The following is an 18,072-nucleotide window of genomic DNA, read 5'->3' on the forward strand; positions in this document are numbered from 1 at the left end:
ATACTATAAATAATTATAATTAAAAAAAAATTAAAAAAAAAAATTAAAAGGACACACACAGGCGCCAGCCTTAGGGGCGCCTCCCTTAGTGGGAGGCTAAGGCGCCAACCCTAGGGGCGCCTCCCTTAAGGGCACACAAGGGCGCCAACCCTAGTGGCGCCTCCCTTAAGGGCACACAAGGGCGCCAACCCTAGGGGCGCCTCCCTTAAGGGGGCTCTAACTAAGGCGCCTGCCCCTTTGGCGCCTGCCTTTAAGGCTCCTGAAATTTTTAAGGGATGCGCCCACTCCTCCGGCGCATCCCTTAAAAAACATGGTTATTTTGGAAAATATTTTGAAAACCCGGTTATTATCGTATTTAATTTCAAAATCATGGTTATTTTTAAAAAAAAATCAAACAATTCTGAATATAAAATATAAAATAAAAAATAAAAAATTTATATCCATGGAATGGAATCTCAAACCCAAATACCTACCATCAGATTAAATGGAAGTCACTTTATCACTTAACCAATCATTTGTTATGATTAATTCTAATAATTTAATAATTAAAAAAATTCTTATTAACTTATTTACTTATTACAAATAACACATAAATAAATATTTATTTATTTCAAATAATACATACACAAATATTTAGATACTACACAAATAAATATTTAATTAAATATTTTATAAATTACACTTGTTTAGTCAAATAAAAATAAATTGATTAATATTTAATTGAATAACTATTAAATTGTTTGTTTAATATTTAATTTGAATTAATTGAATATTTTAAAAAAATATTTGATTAATTTTAAATGTTAAATTAATATTGTAATTTGAGTAATTTTTTAATATATAATTTTTTAAAATTTAAACAAATGTAATTTTTTAAAAGTATTTAATTAATTTAAATAAAACAATAATTAATTAATTAAATAATAATTCAATTAAATTTTAATTAATTTATTTCTATTTAACTAAAAATATCAATATCATAGATTGATTGGTTTATTGGTAAAATAATTTCCATTTAACTTAAAGGACCTCATTATTAAAATTTTGTATGTTTTAAAAAAATTCAGAATTGTATAATAAATTTAATTGATATACTATGACAGTGTAAAGATTTTTACACTTTCAATTAATCGCAACCATTGATTAATTTAAAATGTTTGACTTTTATTTTAACCACTTAAACAGATGATTGTGATGCATTCACGGTGTAAAATTTTTTACACTGACCGTACATAATAATTAATCTTTTATTTAATATTAGTAAAAATAACTGAAAAATAAAATCTATTTAAAAATGAATTGTTAAATTTTGGACGATGGTTGAAAGTCAAAACCCTAAAACAAAGGCACTGTTTCAATCGCAATTTGGAAATGGCAGAAGAAGCCGCAGCCGCAGAAGCACTGGAATCAATGTCCATCGCTGAATCATCCACCCCAATTTCAACAACTCCACAGTAAGTTTCTGTCACTGTCACACACCTTTCCCTCTTGTTCTGTTATCAATCTTCATTTTCGAATTTCCGCAGATTGTTGAGTGCTGAGCAGAGATTTGAGATCGTTAGAAGCATCGGAGAAGAGTGCATTCAAGATGAAGAACTCCTTAACCTCCTCGCCAAAAAACCTGAACCTATTTGCTATGATGGGTTCGAGCCTTCTGGAAGAATGCACATTGCTCAGGTCTCACCTCATATTTATTTATTTATATATTAGAGCATGGATCTGAAGGAAATGACGGAAAACCTATGAACTTAATTTATTTAATTTGATACTTGATTTTTCTATAGTTTTTTTTAAGGTACTGTGTAGTGTGATTTCATAGTTGCATTTTGTGTGTGTATATCTAGGGTGTCATGAAAGCAATCAATGTGAACAAGCTAACATCCGCTGGTTGCCGAGTCAAAATATGGGTTGCTGATTGGTTTGCTAAGCTTAATAATAAAATGGGTGGAGATTTGAAGAAAATTGAAGTTGTCGGTCGCTACTTGATTGAAATTTGGAAAGCTGTTGGGATGGATCTGGAAGGGGGGAAAGTTGAGTTTTTGTGGTCGTCAAAAGAGATTAATGCCAGAGCTGATGAATATTGGCCTCTTGTGTTGGATATAGCTCAGAAGAACAATCTTAAAAGGATTATCAGGTTTCTTACTATGAAAATGCTTTCATATGATCTACTGAATAATTTAGGGTGTTGTTTCATGTTTGGCTTTTCCAAATTTTAGGTGTAGTCAAATTATGGGGCGGAGTGAGCAAGATGAATTGACCGCTGCTCAAATATTCTACCCATGTATGCAGTGTGCTGACATTTTTTTCCTCAAGGTGAAGCTCACCCTTTCCCTATATTTTGATGATTGCATTGATTACTTGAACTTATATATATTATTACATTGTTTACTTTGTTTGACATTTAACTTATAGAGTGGTGCCCTTATAGGCTCATGATGGATGTTGTTACTATAGAGAACTATCAGGAAAATATATGGATACATGGTTGTTGTAATGTTAGCTGTGAAAATGGAACTTCTAAATTATGATAGACGTGTTAACTGCATGTACTGACGACCAAACAATTTCTTCTCTTTAATTTCAATTGTTCTGTTCTTAAAATAGGCCGACATCTGCCAATTGGGAATGGATCAGAGAAAAGTGAATGTACTTGCCAGAGAGTATTGTGATGTTATTAAGAGGAAGAACAAACCCATCATCTTATCACACCGTAATCTTTAGGTTTCCTTTCAGTTGGCGTATATTTAAGTTGTGTGTCACTTACTAATTGATTCTCTGCTGATTTTCAGACATGATACCTGGTCTACAACAAGGGCAAGAGAAGATGTCAAAAAGTGACCCTTTATCATCCATTTTCATGGAAGATGAGGAGGTAAGCTGCTAAAAGGAAAATTAAATTTGTCACTATTAGAAAGGAAAAGTTAGGTGTCCTACCTAGTTATGTTTTGAACTTGATGAGAACTAAGAAAATATTTATTTTGCTAAAATTTCAAAAACATAAAAAGTGAATTTGAAAAAAATATTTTAAATGAAGGAATAAAAGTTTGTGATATATGTATGATTGTGGCTATTTATTCCTTAATGGTAAAGATTTTAATATTTTTTTTTTGTGATTTTGTTTCTATTTTATTTTTGATAAGCTATTTTAAATAATGTGTTGACTGTTCAATCTTTGTATTTGGATATCATAGGCTGAAGTGAACGTGAAAATAAAAAAGGCATATTGCCCACCAAAGGTTGTGGAAGGAAACCCATGCTTGGAGTACATTAAATATCTTATTTTACCTTGGTTTAAAGAGTTTACTGTGGAGCGAAATGCAGATAATGGAGGGAATAAGTAAGTTTTTCTGTTTCTCCCTTCAGAACTTCATGTTCCATCATAGTAATAGTTTCTCGAACCATTCTGGTTGCTTTAAGTCTGTTTCTAACATTTTGGTTCTTCTAATCAATGGTTTGGATGATATATGTTCATACTTTCATTCAATGTAGGACGTTCAAAAGCTTTGAAGAGTTGATTGCCGACTATGAAAGTGGAGAGTTACACCCAGCTGACCTTAAACCAGCTCTGTCAAAGTCATTGAATAAAATTTTAGAGGTAATGTTTTCTGGTTATGTTTATGCATCTTTGCACACTTCTCCTTCTTTAGTCTTAATAGTAATCTCCACTATATGTACTAGGTTGACAGTATTCTCCCTCAGCATTGAAACAATGTTATAGAATGGTTTTGGTTTTGGTATACATGTACTACTTCAAATATATTATATTCTATATTCTTATTTTAGTTTACTTGTAATGTGTTGGGTTTGAAAATTTAATGTGATGGTTAATATATAGTAGACCGAGACCCTAATTAGTGGAAATTATCAACGAGTTATTGGTAATGCCCTTTTATATGGATGTTGCAACTAGCTGTTATAACTTACAACCACTTAACCATCTAACTACTGTTACAGCCAGTAACTGATGTTACAATTATTTATTGAGGAGGGAAGGTTAGCTTGTTAGGTGAGGAAAGTAATTCAGAAAAATAGTGGGAATATCATATATGGCGGGAGCTAGATCTCTCCGACATTCAAGAATTTTATTTATTACCTGTTACCAATTATGCACACACCCTGGGACCGGATTGAGAGTTAAGTTTTCATCAATGAAAACTCATTTTAACTGATGTCAGAAATATATTAAAATTTTTAATTCATCATTACCTTCTCCAAATAAAGCGGTACTTTATACCTGCTTATGTTGTGTACTATCACTTCATCTTTCTGCATTTTATTTGAACATTAATGCAGTGTTATCAAATTGCGGTGCCATTTCCGCTATAGCCGATATACATGGCGGTTTTTGGGCTCACCGCAATGGTAAATATCGGCCGATATTGCGGGTTTTTCTGCCATAACGGCGCTGCAAAGCGTCCGGCCTGGTGGGATTTCGGCTCTCCGCCATAGACAACACTGCATTGATATCTTTTTTAGTGGGGATCTGGTGGGAAGTTGCCTTGTGCCTTTGCTTTGTTTAAATGATTGTCTTGCAATATGCAGCCTGTGAGGGAACACTTCAGAAAGGACAGCAATGCTAAAGATCTACTGAAAAGGGTCAAGGTCAGTCTCATTTGGAATTTGTAAAATACAGCAAACAATCGTTTTGGTGTTGATATTCTTTTTATTTATTTATAGACTAAACTGAAATTGTGTTTGATTTGCAGTCTTACAGAGTCACCAAGTAATGCGCTTGTTAAAGACTGCGGACTAATTTTACCATTTCCAAGCAGACCCATAAATTTTCATTGTTATTAATGACACTTCTTTCACTTGTAAAATTTGGGGATATAAGACTTGTGATGAATATTGATGAGTCTAAAATACTGTGGCATGTGTTAGACTATTCATATGTAGTTTCTTGGATGCATTTCTCTTACAAAGAAGAAAAAAAGCAACGATAAAGTGCTTAAACTTAAGGGTAAGCTAGAATTGATGGTATATGATGAAATATGTAGTGGTTTGAAATTTTGAAATCTTATTCACTCACTTTATTATATTTCACTTTATTTCCTTCTATATCACCAATCCAAACATCCCAAATATCAAAACCAATTTGTTAGTTACAAATGCAATAAGCTATTTCTCCGAGTTTGCTAAAATGGCCTTCTAGTAGAATACTTTGTATAGTTTGATCCAAATTTCACTATCATTCTAAAGATGGCGCAGGTAAACCTAGGGAAGGTAGGTGAGTGAGAAGTTGTAAAGTTACCTAAACTTAACAATTTATAGAGGGAGTGAGTGACCATAGAATGTAGATGGATGGTTTGTCAAATTTACAGCGAAGACACTCGGTTGTAGTTTGATGATGATTCTGTCAAATCCTTGTGAAATCTGAGTTATCTATTTCTATGCTTGTGTCTGTCTTATAGAAGAATTGTGATACAAAGATGATAAATGCTTTTACCAAAATGCATCTGGATTTTATTGATGAATTTTAAAGATCCAATTCCACAAACTTGTTCCTTAATAGATACTCTCTAAAAAGAAAACAAAAGGCGAAGTTGGATACATAGATAGTCATTCACCATTATCCTTAAAATCCATTCTAGAGTTATTAGAATATACAAAATGTAACTACGAACAATATTTAATGAACTAATGTGCCTATCATCTTACTCCTAAAAATATTAATAAATATAAGCTTGATATATAACACCCAGCTTCAATGTTAAGTTTCAAAATAAATGAAGACTTTCTTTCACCTTGCTCTTTGATGCTTCAATAGGCAACATCCAAATATAACATACTTACTTTTGATTTACGAACATCAAAATGACGTTGTTGCCTGGGATCGACATTTAGATATTACAAGCATCACGACAATTTTTATCATTTTAAGAAATTTTACACTTGTTAATACTGTATATACATATATTCTTTATCCTTCCTTCTACTCATTTTTGTTTAGTTAGGATTGTGAGCTTTGTTTATGTGAGGTAAGATATCAGAAAAACAGTTAATTTTTGATCTCGAGATTGAAAGAACAACCCAGAGAAATAAGAGATAGACTAAGAAGCATAAACAGTTAGCCAAGCAGAATAATCAACAAAAGAGGACTTCTACGTCAACTTCAACAACAACTCTAAAAGCATAAAAATGGTTGAACTTGAAGGTGGACCAGAAGTCATCAACAACAATATGAGGCCTTGTCACAATAGTCCAAGACGGGTAACTTGTCTCACCAACACTCCTAATAACCGACAAACAAAGATGAAGACATGACTACTTCAAATCATTTATGCAAATCCATTTGTAGGGCTAGACTGAAGATCCATACACTCATCTCACTAAGTTTTATGAACTTGCCGATACACTTAACACACCTGAAGCTGAAGAAGAAACAATTTTCATGAGATTATTCCCATATTATCTGATTGGTAAAGCAAAATATTGGTATCTCGACCAACCAAATCAAGTAATAACCAATTGGAATACATTGGAGGAAAATTTTCTGAACCGACTCTTTCCACATAACAAATTCATGGATGCAAAGACAACTATCGCGCATTTGCGTAAAGTTCAATGAAAACACTATGTGAAGCATGGGAGCGCTACAAGTTCATATTGCGTAAATGTCCAAATCATGGCTTCAATGATCTCACTCGAATTCATATTTTTCGTAATGGACTTCATCTGCAACCAAAGCTCCTGTTAGATGCAACTGTTGGTGGTTTCTTAATGTATAAAATTGTAGATGGTGCAATTTATATTATTGACCGTATGACTCTCAACAATCACCAAGTTCAATATAACATAGGCACGACACGAAGGAAACCTAGAATTCTTGAGTTAGGTACAAATGACGCAATCTTAGGACAAAACAAGCTTCTCACTCGAATAGTGGAAGAATTGACCAAGCAATTGTTAAAAATCCCACAAAAAATGGAGGTACATATGCATAAAGTCTTAACACTCTAGCCAGTATGATAATCAAAAACATTTTCTGTGTCCTCCATTAGTTAACTCATTTTCTCTAAATAATAGCATTTTCTTAATAAATAAATAGAGGAGAAATATAAGCAAACATTTCCTTAGAAACACACACTAACCGTAGGATTAGAGAAGGATCCCATTGAGTACAATGGAGGTAAGGGATGCCTAACACCTTCCCCTTACTTAAAAGACTCTCGAACCCAGTCTCTCCCTCTATCCATAGATTTTATCATTATTTTCCTGTTCCTTAGGAACAAATAAAATATGGTGGCGACTCTGTAATTTTCCAACCGCGACAGTGTGATATAAGATACTTCTCATGGATTACTTTGTCTCTTTTTAATGTTGTCAAAGGAGGAGAAGCATCTGAAAGATGAAGTTGGGAAGCATACATTCATGGGTGCCTTCATGAAGACACGAAACACATCGTCTTAAGTTTTGCCATCATAAAAAAAGGGGAGTATGTGAGTGCAAGTTTCTATTAGATGTATTTTATATGATGTCAAAATTAGGATACTTTAGCGTTTATGTATATTGGACGGTATATTCTGAGTCTAAATGTGCACCTTAGCATTAACAAGCATAACAATATTTTGGAAATAGTTTAGAAAAGGTTTGAAAATATTTCATGCATTAAAAACTGATTTTTATATGAAAAACAGGTTTATGTGTCGACACATACATGCTATGAGTTGACATATAGAAGAAATATTTTCCTATGTGTCGACACATGTAAGTCATTTTTAAAGCTGGCTAAGGATATCAATAGCATCAGTCTTAAAGAATTTGTTAGTTATTTAAGAAGTCATGAGATTGATCTAGAAGAAGATGAACCTCAGAAGAGAGGTAAATCTGTAGCTCTAAAGAAAAAAGCAAGAACATAATATGGATAAACGAAATAACGTTTTATTAATGATAATGAAATTTGGAACAAAGCCCACATAGATCTACTTTAACCTCGGGCATAGTGAAAGGACTTTGAAAATAACAAAAACAAACATATTACTTTGACAAGTGAATAACAAAAGGAACATCAACAACAATCCAATTCTGGCACATCGATCCATGTGTCACAAAGTCTGACACTTGTTGTTCTTCATAGTCTTCCAAAATTGTGGCAGCAAATTGATCCTTAGAATGAACAAAACCAGCACTGTGAAACACTTCTTGAATTCTCTTAAAATCTCTTCGTGTTGCACCAGGTGAAAAACCCAAACCAACCATGTTCTTGTTCTCAGCAAGCTCACAAATTTGTCCCCATCTAGCAGATTAACCATTCTCCACCACAAACTGGACATCTTTTAAGGATGACATGGATTCACCATCCTTCTTAACAATAATATTGTCAATAGAAAGAGCTTGAAACAACATCCCCTTAGCTTCGTCGGTATCAATATATGAAAATGAAGAGAGATGACTCACCAACATGGCCTGCTCGCCACCCATGATAACTAACTTTCCATTCTTCACAAACTTCAACTTCTGGTGTAGAGTTGATGTAACTGCCCCAGCCTCATGAATCCACGGACGTCCTAAGAGACAACTGTAGTCGGGATGAATATCAATCACTTGAAAAGTGATATGAAATAAGCACAAACCTATCTTTATTGGGAGACCGACCTCCTGGATTATAGTCTTCCTCGAGCCATCGAAGGCCTTCACAACAACTCCACTGAATCTCATCGAAGCACCTTGGTAAGAAATTTTAGACAGTGTAGACTTAGGAAGAACATTAAGAGAGGATCTAGTATCCACCAGCACATTGGACAAGGCATCTTCTTGACAATTCATAGAGATATACAGGGCCAAATTGTGATTCCTCCTATGCTTGGGCAGTTCTTCATCACTGAAGCTCAAATTGTTACATGCAGTAATATTAGCCACAATGCCATCAAATTGATCAATTGTTACGTCGTGGTCCACATAGGCCTGCTCTAGGACCTTCTACAAAGCTTCTCGGTGTGCTTCTGAACTCATCAGTAGGGATAACACATATATCTTAGACGGAGTATGCAACAACTGGTCCACCACATTGAAATCACTTTTCTTGATAAATTTCAGCACCTCATCTTTATCAACATTCTGATTCACAATACTGGATTGGCCGACTTGTACAACTGGAGTTTTATCTAAAGTTGATTTCTCCATCACCACATCTTCAGTCCTCTTAGGAGCTGCAACATCAAATATTCGACCACTTCGGGTCACACCACTTACATCGGCGATGTTCACAACAGACGGAAAAGTAGGAATAGGCACTTCTTTGTCGTCTTCTACTATAGTAGAATTATACTTGTAAGGCATAACTTTATCACACTTGTAAGGCGTAGGGACCGCCAAACGAATAACCAACGGGGAAATAACAGTCTTCTAACCATCATATGTAATCACAACCAGTTATGGGAGATTAAAACAGGGAACCATGACATTCACCTCATGCTCATCTTCACTTCTATCCTTTGTAACCTGAATAAGGTTCTGATCCAGCATCTCTTGTAAGTCTCTTTTCACAACAACACACCCTCGGGGATCTCTGAAACAAAAATGGAAAGAAGCATGGTAATGTTCATAATAGCTCAACTCGCATAAAGTAACGTGCATTTCAACCAAAGATCTTTTGATCAGATTAACGTTAAAAACTCGACATTTCCCAGGACATCCTTCGACCGTATTCACAGTTGCATTGCCATGTTTGGGCAGTGGATTAGCTTGTACATTGGGATTAGAATATTCAAATGACAAAATGCCACTTTGCATTAGCCTTCTTACCTCAGCGTTCAGGGAGAAACAATTCTCAATATCATGGCCAGGTGCTCCTTGGTGGAATGCACAATGTTGGTCAAGTTTATACCACCACAGAAGCTCTTTCGGAATAGCCAATGGAGTTCTTGTTTGCACCAAATTCTTCTGAATTAAAGTAGGAAACAACTCTGTATAATTCATTGGAATTGGGCCAAATTGTAGAGGCCTCTGAACACAATTCTATTGATTTATGCGTTGCTGGAAACACGGTTGATAACTCGGCGCTACTTGAACAACTAGAGCAGAATTAATAACTGGAGTTACATACGCCACATGCTGATGACGTTGACTATTCCTCAAAAGCCTCCTACGTTTCTCTTGCGAGATATCTTTGGAATCATGTTCCTTCTTCTTGGGTAGCCCATTCCTATACCTTTTGGACCCATCAGATGAACCACCTTCTTTCATCCGTCTTTCACAGACACCTTCTTCTAATCTCAAACCCATATTCACCATTTCAATAAAGTCACTAGGTGTGCTTACAACCATCTGGTTGTAATAGAACAGACTCAACGTCTTTAAAAACAACTTTGTCATTTCCTTTTCCTCTAACCGAGGACTAACCTGTGCAACAATCTCGCACCATCTCTGCGCGTATTCCTTGAAGGTCTCTTTATCTTTGCGCGACATAGAACAAAGTTGATCCCTATCTGGTGCCATGTCGACTTTATATTTGTACTGACAAACAAAAGCATCACCTAGGTCATTGAACATTTGGATCTGAGTATTGTCGAGCCTCATATACCATTTTATAGCAACTCTAGTCAAACTGTCTTGAAAGTAATGGATCAATAATTGATGATTGTCAGTCTGAGTTGACATCTTACGAGCGTACATCACCATATGACTCATATGATAGGAGTTTCCTTTGTGTTTTTCAAAATCCGGAACCTTGAACTTGTGTGGAATCTTCACATTAAGAACCAAACACAAATCACGAGCATTCTTCCCGAACAGATCTTTCCCCCTCAAAGCTTGAATTTATTTATGCATGGCCTGAAACTGATCTTGGAACTCATCCATTCTTTCATAAACACCAACAGTCTCACTTTGGTCAGTGTGAAAAACAGGTTCTTCGACATAAGGAATAACATGAACCATAAGAGATGGTACTGAAATCACAGGTTGAGCTACTTCAACAACAGGTTGGTACCCCTCGGGCACAAAGTTGGGAGGCATGCCCCAAGGGAAAATAGAAGGCATGTGGTGTTGTGGAGCACTAATGAGAGCCACTAAGACGGGCGTAGAGACAATCTCGGACATTACGGTCCTCGGAAGCAGAGTCGGAGGAGGGGAGGTGGAGGCTGATTCTGAGCAGCCGCCAAAGCTTCCATCATAGAAGTAAGCCTCTCATAACCGTCCCTCAAAGTTGTCACCTCTTCACAGAGTTCCCGATTCTCTTGCTCAAGGCGGTCCATTTTGTCAACCGATTAGCTCGAGTATTGTACCGGTGAGACAACTTGTCTGAATAAAGACCAAGAAAGAAATAAGACCCCTAGAGAACTTGCTCAAAGCAAGACCAAGATGCAACATGATGCATGATATAAAAATGTGAATGAGAATATTATTTTTTATTTTCTAAGGAACTTTAAGACATAAGTTGCAAATATAAGAATAACATTTTTCAATGTAAAAAATTTCATTTTATTAATAATATAGAGGATTACAATCAGAAATACAATTTCAATGATTATAAACTGAGAGAATCTAGATCTATGGAATCATGTCCAATGACGACCTAACTCCAAGCTGACACTTCTTGCGAAGCCTTTTGATCTCTCTTTCATAGCTGCTTTTCATAACATCCTTCTCTATCACGAGATGGTCTACAATGCCTTTCCAAATGCCGAAAGTAGGAAGATGAGTAGATGATGAACTGTTAGAGGAAAATAAATCCTCTTGGCCTCTATATCTCTTCACAACATGTTGCTCGAGCAATTCTATCAAGTCATCCTTTTCCTTTAGCTGCTTATGCAATTCTACTTTCTTAAGGTGTGAGGTGTGAGGTATGAAATTTGTCCTTTCAATCATCTATCTCTTGCTTCATCCTATACAAAGCCTCTTGCAACTCCTCTATGCCTTAGTAGTGGGAGATTTGACCATTACTAAAGACATATGTCTTTCATAAGCGTATGACATCTTGAATTCTTTTGCTCTCTTCTTCACCCAACTAGTGTAAGGCTCCAAAGCCACACAATTCCTTAATCCAAGCTCACCTTTTCCTTTCCTATGAATATTGTTCCAAGCATGCATTATCCTAGCTTTAAATCCTTGAGTGTCTTTCCCTTATGGGAAAAATAAACCTTCTAACAGAGTGTTATTAGGTTTGTCCTTCATAGCGAACCCAAGTTGACGTCTTGCCAAAGCCGAATTATAATTGGTTCCTCTTTGTGTGCCAAAAAGAGGCACATTAGAGAACTCCGCACAACTATCAATAAACTCGACTTCATCATAAACTGAAGAGTACCAAGTAATGTCGTTATTGATGAGAGACATAAGTCTTTGAGACCACCTTAAACAATCCTTGTTTTCTTGGAAGTTAGGAGACTGCGACAAATGCGAAATAAACCACTTGTACAGTAAAGGCACACAACAAACAATAGTCCCACCCCCTTTAGAAGTCCTATGATGAATGGAGAAATAAGTATCGCCGAGCAGATTTGGAACCAGATTCCTAATCAAGAAGATCCTCATAGAATTAACATCAATGAAATTGTAAATTTTAGGAAATAAGACCAAACCATATATGAGTAAGGCAAGAACAGTCTCAAATGCCACCATGCTATTATCATTAGCAAAAGAAAAGGATTTTTCTAATAAAAACTTCAAAGTCAACCCTCTGGTACCCCCTTTGACAGTGAGATTGACATCTATGCCAAACTTCCTCAGATGAATGGCTTTGGCAATAACCTGGGATTCAAGAATTCCTTCCACCCCACTAAAAGGAACTCTATCAGAAACTGATATACCCAAAAGATAAGCATACTCCTCCATGGTAGACAAGAACTGATAATTAGGGGAAGTGAAGTACCGGTAGAAAAGATCATAGAACTGAACCAAAGTACAAAGAAGACCATAATCAATATCAGTAGATAGCACAAATAAAAGTCTTCCAAAACAGTCTCTAAAACCCTTAGGATCATCTACGGAAGATGCTAGCTTGCTTAATTCCATGAGATCGGGACATCTGAAACTGTATTTCCGAGTATTCCTCCTTCCAATATACATGGTCAAAGTATGTGCGATGTTTGCAATAAGAGTCTTTAAGTTCCTTGAAAATTGAGTAAAATTCTTATGAATGTCATGAGTGTATGATGCAACAATCACAAACAAGGTCACACAAAGCACACAAACAAAGTCCAAAGGTTCGGAGTCACGAGCATGGATCCAAGGGTAAGAACTAACCCACAATGTATCTACTAAGGATATAATCACATGTAGGACAAGGTTCCGAAAATTTCCCAGAGTCGTAATTCCATCTTTTGGATATTATCGATTTATACGACTACTCGTCAACCAATAATATTCTCAAGAGAAACTAGTCTGATTGTAGTATCGTGTAACAACTAATTCAAGTCTACACCTGAATAGCCACCGCACTACGTCCTAAAAGGCCAAGATGGGTTAAGGTTTCTAAGATCCTCAGCTTCTTGGGCTCCCAGGTCAGAAAAAGTAATGCCAACTATGACTACTCGTGTGACATCAATAATCCCAAAGAGGCCTCCATTGAGCGGGGGATCTCAAGTCAGCTTATTAAGGATTAACTCCACGTAAGCCAAACATGACTATACCAGCCTCCTATCATAAGAGCTCTCAAGTACGGTTATAGGACTTATCACTCACCACACAGAGATCACCAAGTACCAGACAGAACAACCAATAACAAACAACAACAAACATAATATATACACAAAAAGCAAAGATGGGCTTAACCCACTAGGGACTACTCCCCAGGAGAGTCACCACTTTTCTGTAGAGGTAACAATTTTGAGATTAAGCTATTGATTAACTTAACTCGCAAAGAAAGAGTCACCACCGCGCTTTTATTGTTTCCAAAGGGAAAAGGGAAAAAGTACGAACAAAACCCGAAGAAGTTTTAAAAATAAAACTAATAAAAAAAGAACAAGGGTACATGGGTTAGTTATGCAAATGGAAGGTATTATCACCCTAAACATCCATGGTACTCCACGGGAACGTCTTTGAAAATATGTACATTTTGGTTTGAAAAAGGTGTTGTTTGTTAAAAGACTAGAGAGATGGGAGAAGAAGTATATTTTCTTTATTTTTATGTTTGCCAAGACTTTTGAAGTCTCATGCCTACGTACCAACAAAGTGCAATGGAGGATCAAAACTTCGTAGTTCATAGTAAAAATAACAAAAGGAGTTTGTTTTGATTCATTTTTTATGAAAATGACATTTTGTCATTTTAAGGAGAATACCCAACTAGTCACCCACAAGTATGAGAACTTTGCATCATCCTGAGAAGGGCTCCAACTTGGATAAGGATAAACAAGTATGCCACTAGCTCTCATAAATGAAAAAAGTTTATCATCAATGCGATAGGGATAGGAGAATTATATCTCAACTATGGAAATGACTAATGTCTAATGCTTTGAGAAAAGTTTTAAAAGAAAAAGTGCACAAAGTGCACAAAATGGTTTAAACGAGTTATGCATTTTTTAGTCTTTTGAAATTGGTCTAAATATACTTAAGATGAATTGGCATTTATTCAAGAAAAAGGGTTTGAAATTCACTTTACAAGTGTCAAGGTTTATTGAGAAAAATGATTCAAGTTTGAAAAAACAAGAAGGTTTTGAAAAAGAGGGAAAATTTTGAAAATTAAAGAAGGGGAGGAGAAGAAGAGACTACCCTAGAGCATAAAGTCAAAGCTAGGGAGGAAATATCTAACCAAGAAAATAGCAAGCTTTATGACATAAGTCAAGCAAAAATTCCCTCCTTTGGATTGAGCCTCAAGCAAGTCAAATAAGCAAATAACAACCCATGCATCAGATGAAACCAAAGTAACTCCACCAAGTCTTCAAAGGTAGTCCCAAGTTAAAGGTAAAGATGGATTCCAAGGTCTCAAGTCACAAGTCCCAAAGAAAATGTCAAGATCCTAATTCTAAGTCCATAACTCCGCAATGATGCCAAGGATAGTAACCATAAGTCCATGAGTTAGGAGAAACAAATTTCTTTTTAGGTTTTTTCTTATTAGTGTCTTCTTTATAATGATATATAGGAAAAGTCCAAATGGACAAATACCAAAATGACATAATCACAAACAATATGATATAAAATGCTAAATATGGAGCATAAAGTAAATGACATAAAATAAAGGCATAAAATAAATGACATTAAAATAGAAGTTAATACAAGTGAAGAGTTAGTAAGGGATACTAGTGAAGATGAAAAGATGTTTTTGGTCATTTTTTTGAGAAAACTCAACTATCCACTCACAAACATGAAAATATGAGCCTATACATCATTTGTGAGAAGGGTTCTAACTTGGATAAAATCAACAAGTATGCCACTAGCTCTCACAATGGAAAAGGAGCAATATTTTCATACAATACCATGAGGAATATGAGACTTATAATCTCATTTATAAAATTTCCATTGCCTTTGGGATAAATTTAGCGCTATGTTAAGCAATCGTAATTGGACTTTTGTAGAAGTCACAACTATCTGAGGCCGGTCAATAATAATGTTTGTGTTAATACATGCTAGAGAAATGATATGTAAATCATTCTCCTAAAGCCATGCCACACAAGAAAAGAAAAAGGGGATATGATCAAGCATAAAGGCTATGAGGATGGTCCATTACTTCGATTCACACTTCATGATGCCTAGGATGAACTTATGCATCAATCCAAAGTACCTTAAATGATCCATGATCAATTAGGAGGTAGACTTGAAATGATGAAAGTTCATCAAGCACCAATCCATACATCATGAACAAGTTGGACACAAACCATCCAATTGATCAAAGGGAAAAGAAAGGGAGGAAGAAGAGAGACACAAGAGAAGTCACACCCAAATTGGATCAAAAATTGGATCAAGTCATCATCAACATCAATCATCCATTTTGGTGGATTAGGGTTTTCACCCCATCAACATCCAAGATCCATTGAGTTTGATAAGACTTGAAGTCTAAACCATCATGATCCAAGGCCAACAAAAGTTCATAAGGTCACACCAATATAAAATGAAATAAAATAAAATAAAAATGCATCAAAGGTATTTTAAAATAGAAATGAAATGGAAAATCCATAAAGTCCTTCAAAATACCAAATAAATGGTCAAGGAAATTATGAAAGGTTGGAAATAAAATAAGAAACATAAAATACAATTTTCAGAATTTTAAAATGCACAAAAGTATTTTTAAACTAATTAAAACAAAGGAGAAAAGATAAAATTCATGAAAATAAGGAAATCAATGAAATAAAATATGGAAAAATAAAAAGTTAGATGAAGAAAAATAAAAGAGAATTTTAGAAATTATTTTGGGATTTTTTGGATGGAAAATGAAATTACTATGAACTTTTAAAGATAGAGCAATTAAAAATAATAAAAGAAAAAGAATTAAAATCAGAAAAAACACGAAGCGTTGGATCACGCCTCATCAATTGACGTGGCAGATCCAACACTCTAAAGGTTAGGAAGCATGATAGAACACACTACAAGCCAAAAACAGGATCCAATTTAAATCCAACCAATCAAAACATTTCATTCTGCCAACGTGTATGATCCAAACTCAGACCACCTAAGAAAAACTTCGGTCGTCTTCTCTGGTGAGCTCTCACCGAAGTTTCATCATTTGGTAAATTCAAGCCACGAGACCACCACCATTGTGATCCTCTTCTCATCCCGAATTCAACCTTATACTCTAAACTCATTTATGTAACTGAGCTAAGGGAATTTCAGAGAAGTTTCAGAAACAAGCAAGCCACAAAAAATTAAATTAAATGATGAACATGATCAATCAACACCAGATAAGTTAGGGGAAAGCATCCGAGAGTAAATGACTACATTGTGGTAACTTGTTTGAGTTCAAATGATGCTTAGAACTACCTTGACCAGATGGTGATCAGAATTTGATGAAACTCGTTCTAGTTAGAGCATTTTACGAGGTCTCGAAGCTTGGGAACTGCTGCAGAAGTTTCAGAGGATGCCAATGGTGCTAATGGAATCAAGAAATTGGATTGAAACAAGTTGAAACTTAAAACATGATAGTTGAATTTTCTGGAAAAATTTCAAGTTGCAATAGGAATTTCTGGGCTCTCCAAAGCTTACAAATGAAGGCAATAACTTCCTCTATTTATAGGGAATGTGTTTAGATCCAAATGCGTGAGAAATGATGCATAATTCGTACGAAACGAATTTGATCCAAGTGTGTGAAAAGTGTGACTTGAAACTCATCAAAACTCAGCCAAATGATACATTTTAAGTGTCAATTTACTTCTGGAGACTTGTTAAAGCATGTTTAGGACTAAAACACTTGCTAATTTGGCTTGTGTAGCGGTAAATTCATGACCATTAAGCTATGGATAAACTTAACGTCAATAAAACCAGAGTCGCCACCGCACTTTTATTGTTTCCAAAGGAAACGGGAAAAGTACGAACAAAACCCAAAGATAATAAGTTTTCAAATCAAAACTAATAAAATGCCAGAGATTACAGGTAAGGGGGTTGGTTACACAGAGGGAAGGTGTTAACACCCAAAGTGTCCTAGGTACTCTTAGGGAGCCCTTTTTTGTGTGTACATGTGTTTTGGTATAAAATGATGTTTGTAATAAATAGAGTGTGAGGATGAGAAAAGAATTTATTAATTATATTTTTGTGTTTGATAAGACCTTCGGACTTGTGCCTACGTTCCAACATAAAAATGAGGGATCAAAACCTCGTAATTTGTGGTATCAATTTCAAAGTGAGTTGATTGCTTTTAACAAAAGTTTAAGTTTAGAAGAGGCACAAAAGGCCTAAAAGAGTTTGAATGAGTGTTAGTTCTTTTTATCTTTAGAAATTTTAAGTCAAGTATGGTTAAGTTCATTTACAAGTTTGATTAAGAAAAAGAGTTCAAAAATGCAATGGCATAAGGCCAAAGTTTCTAATTTGCAATAAAGTCTAAGTTTAAAAAAAAAATCATAAGCAAAGAAGATTTTGAAAGAGGGGAGAGATTTTAAATTTAAGAAGTGGGAGGAGATTAAGAGACTAATCCTAAGCAAGAATTTAAAAGTTAAAAGTTGAAAAGATCTGATCGGTGGGATGCAATCCAATAGACAAGAATGTCATATA

General features: G+C 35.2%; 1 protein-coding gene across 1 annotated transcript; it reads left to right on the forward strand.

The window, feature by feature from the left end:
* Positions 1–1,285: 1,285 nt before the first annotated feature.
* On the forward strand, positions 1,286–5,058 carry LOC127098325 (tyrosine--tRNA ligase 1, cytoplasmic). Its single transcript, XM_051036884.1, has 10 exons — positions 1,286–1,454; positions 1,527–1,677; positions 1,845–2,134; positions 2,217–2,313; positions 2,605–2,710; positions 2,790–2,872; positions 3,192–3,337; positions 3,490–3,595; positions 4,543–4,602; positions 4,707–5,058. The coding sequence occupies exons 1-10, from the start codon at positions 1,372–1,374 to the stop codon at positions 4,725–4,727; spliced, it is 1,143 nt and encodes a 380-aa protein (XP_050892841.1). The 5' UTR covers positions 1,286–1,371; the 3' UTR covers positions 4,728–5,058.
* Positions 5,059–18,072: the final 13,014 nt, after the last annotated feature.

The sequence above is a fragment of the Lathyrus oleraceus genome, chromosome 6 (genome assembly GCF_024323335.1).
Source record: "Lathyrus oleraceus cultivar Zhongwan6 chromosome 6, CAAS_Psat_ZW6_1.0, whole genome shotgun sequence".
In the NCBI taxonomy this organism is placed as follows: Eukaryota; Viridiplantae; Streptophyta; class Magnoliopsida; order Fabales; family Fabaceae; genus Lathyrus; species Lathyrus oleraceus.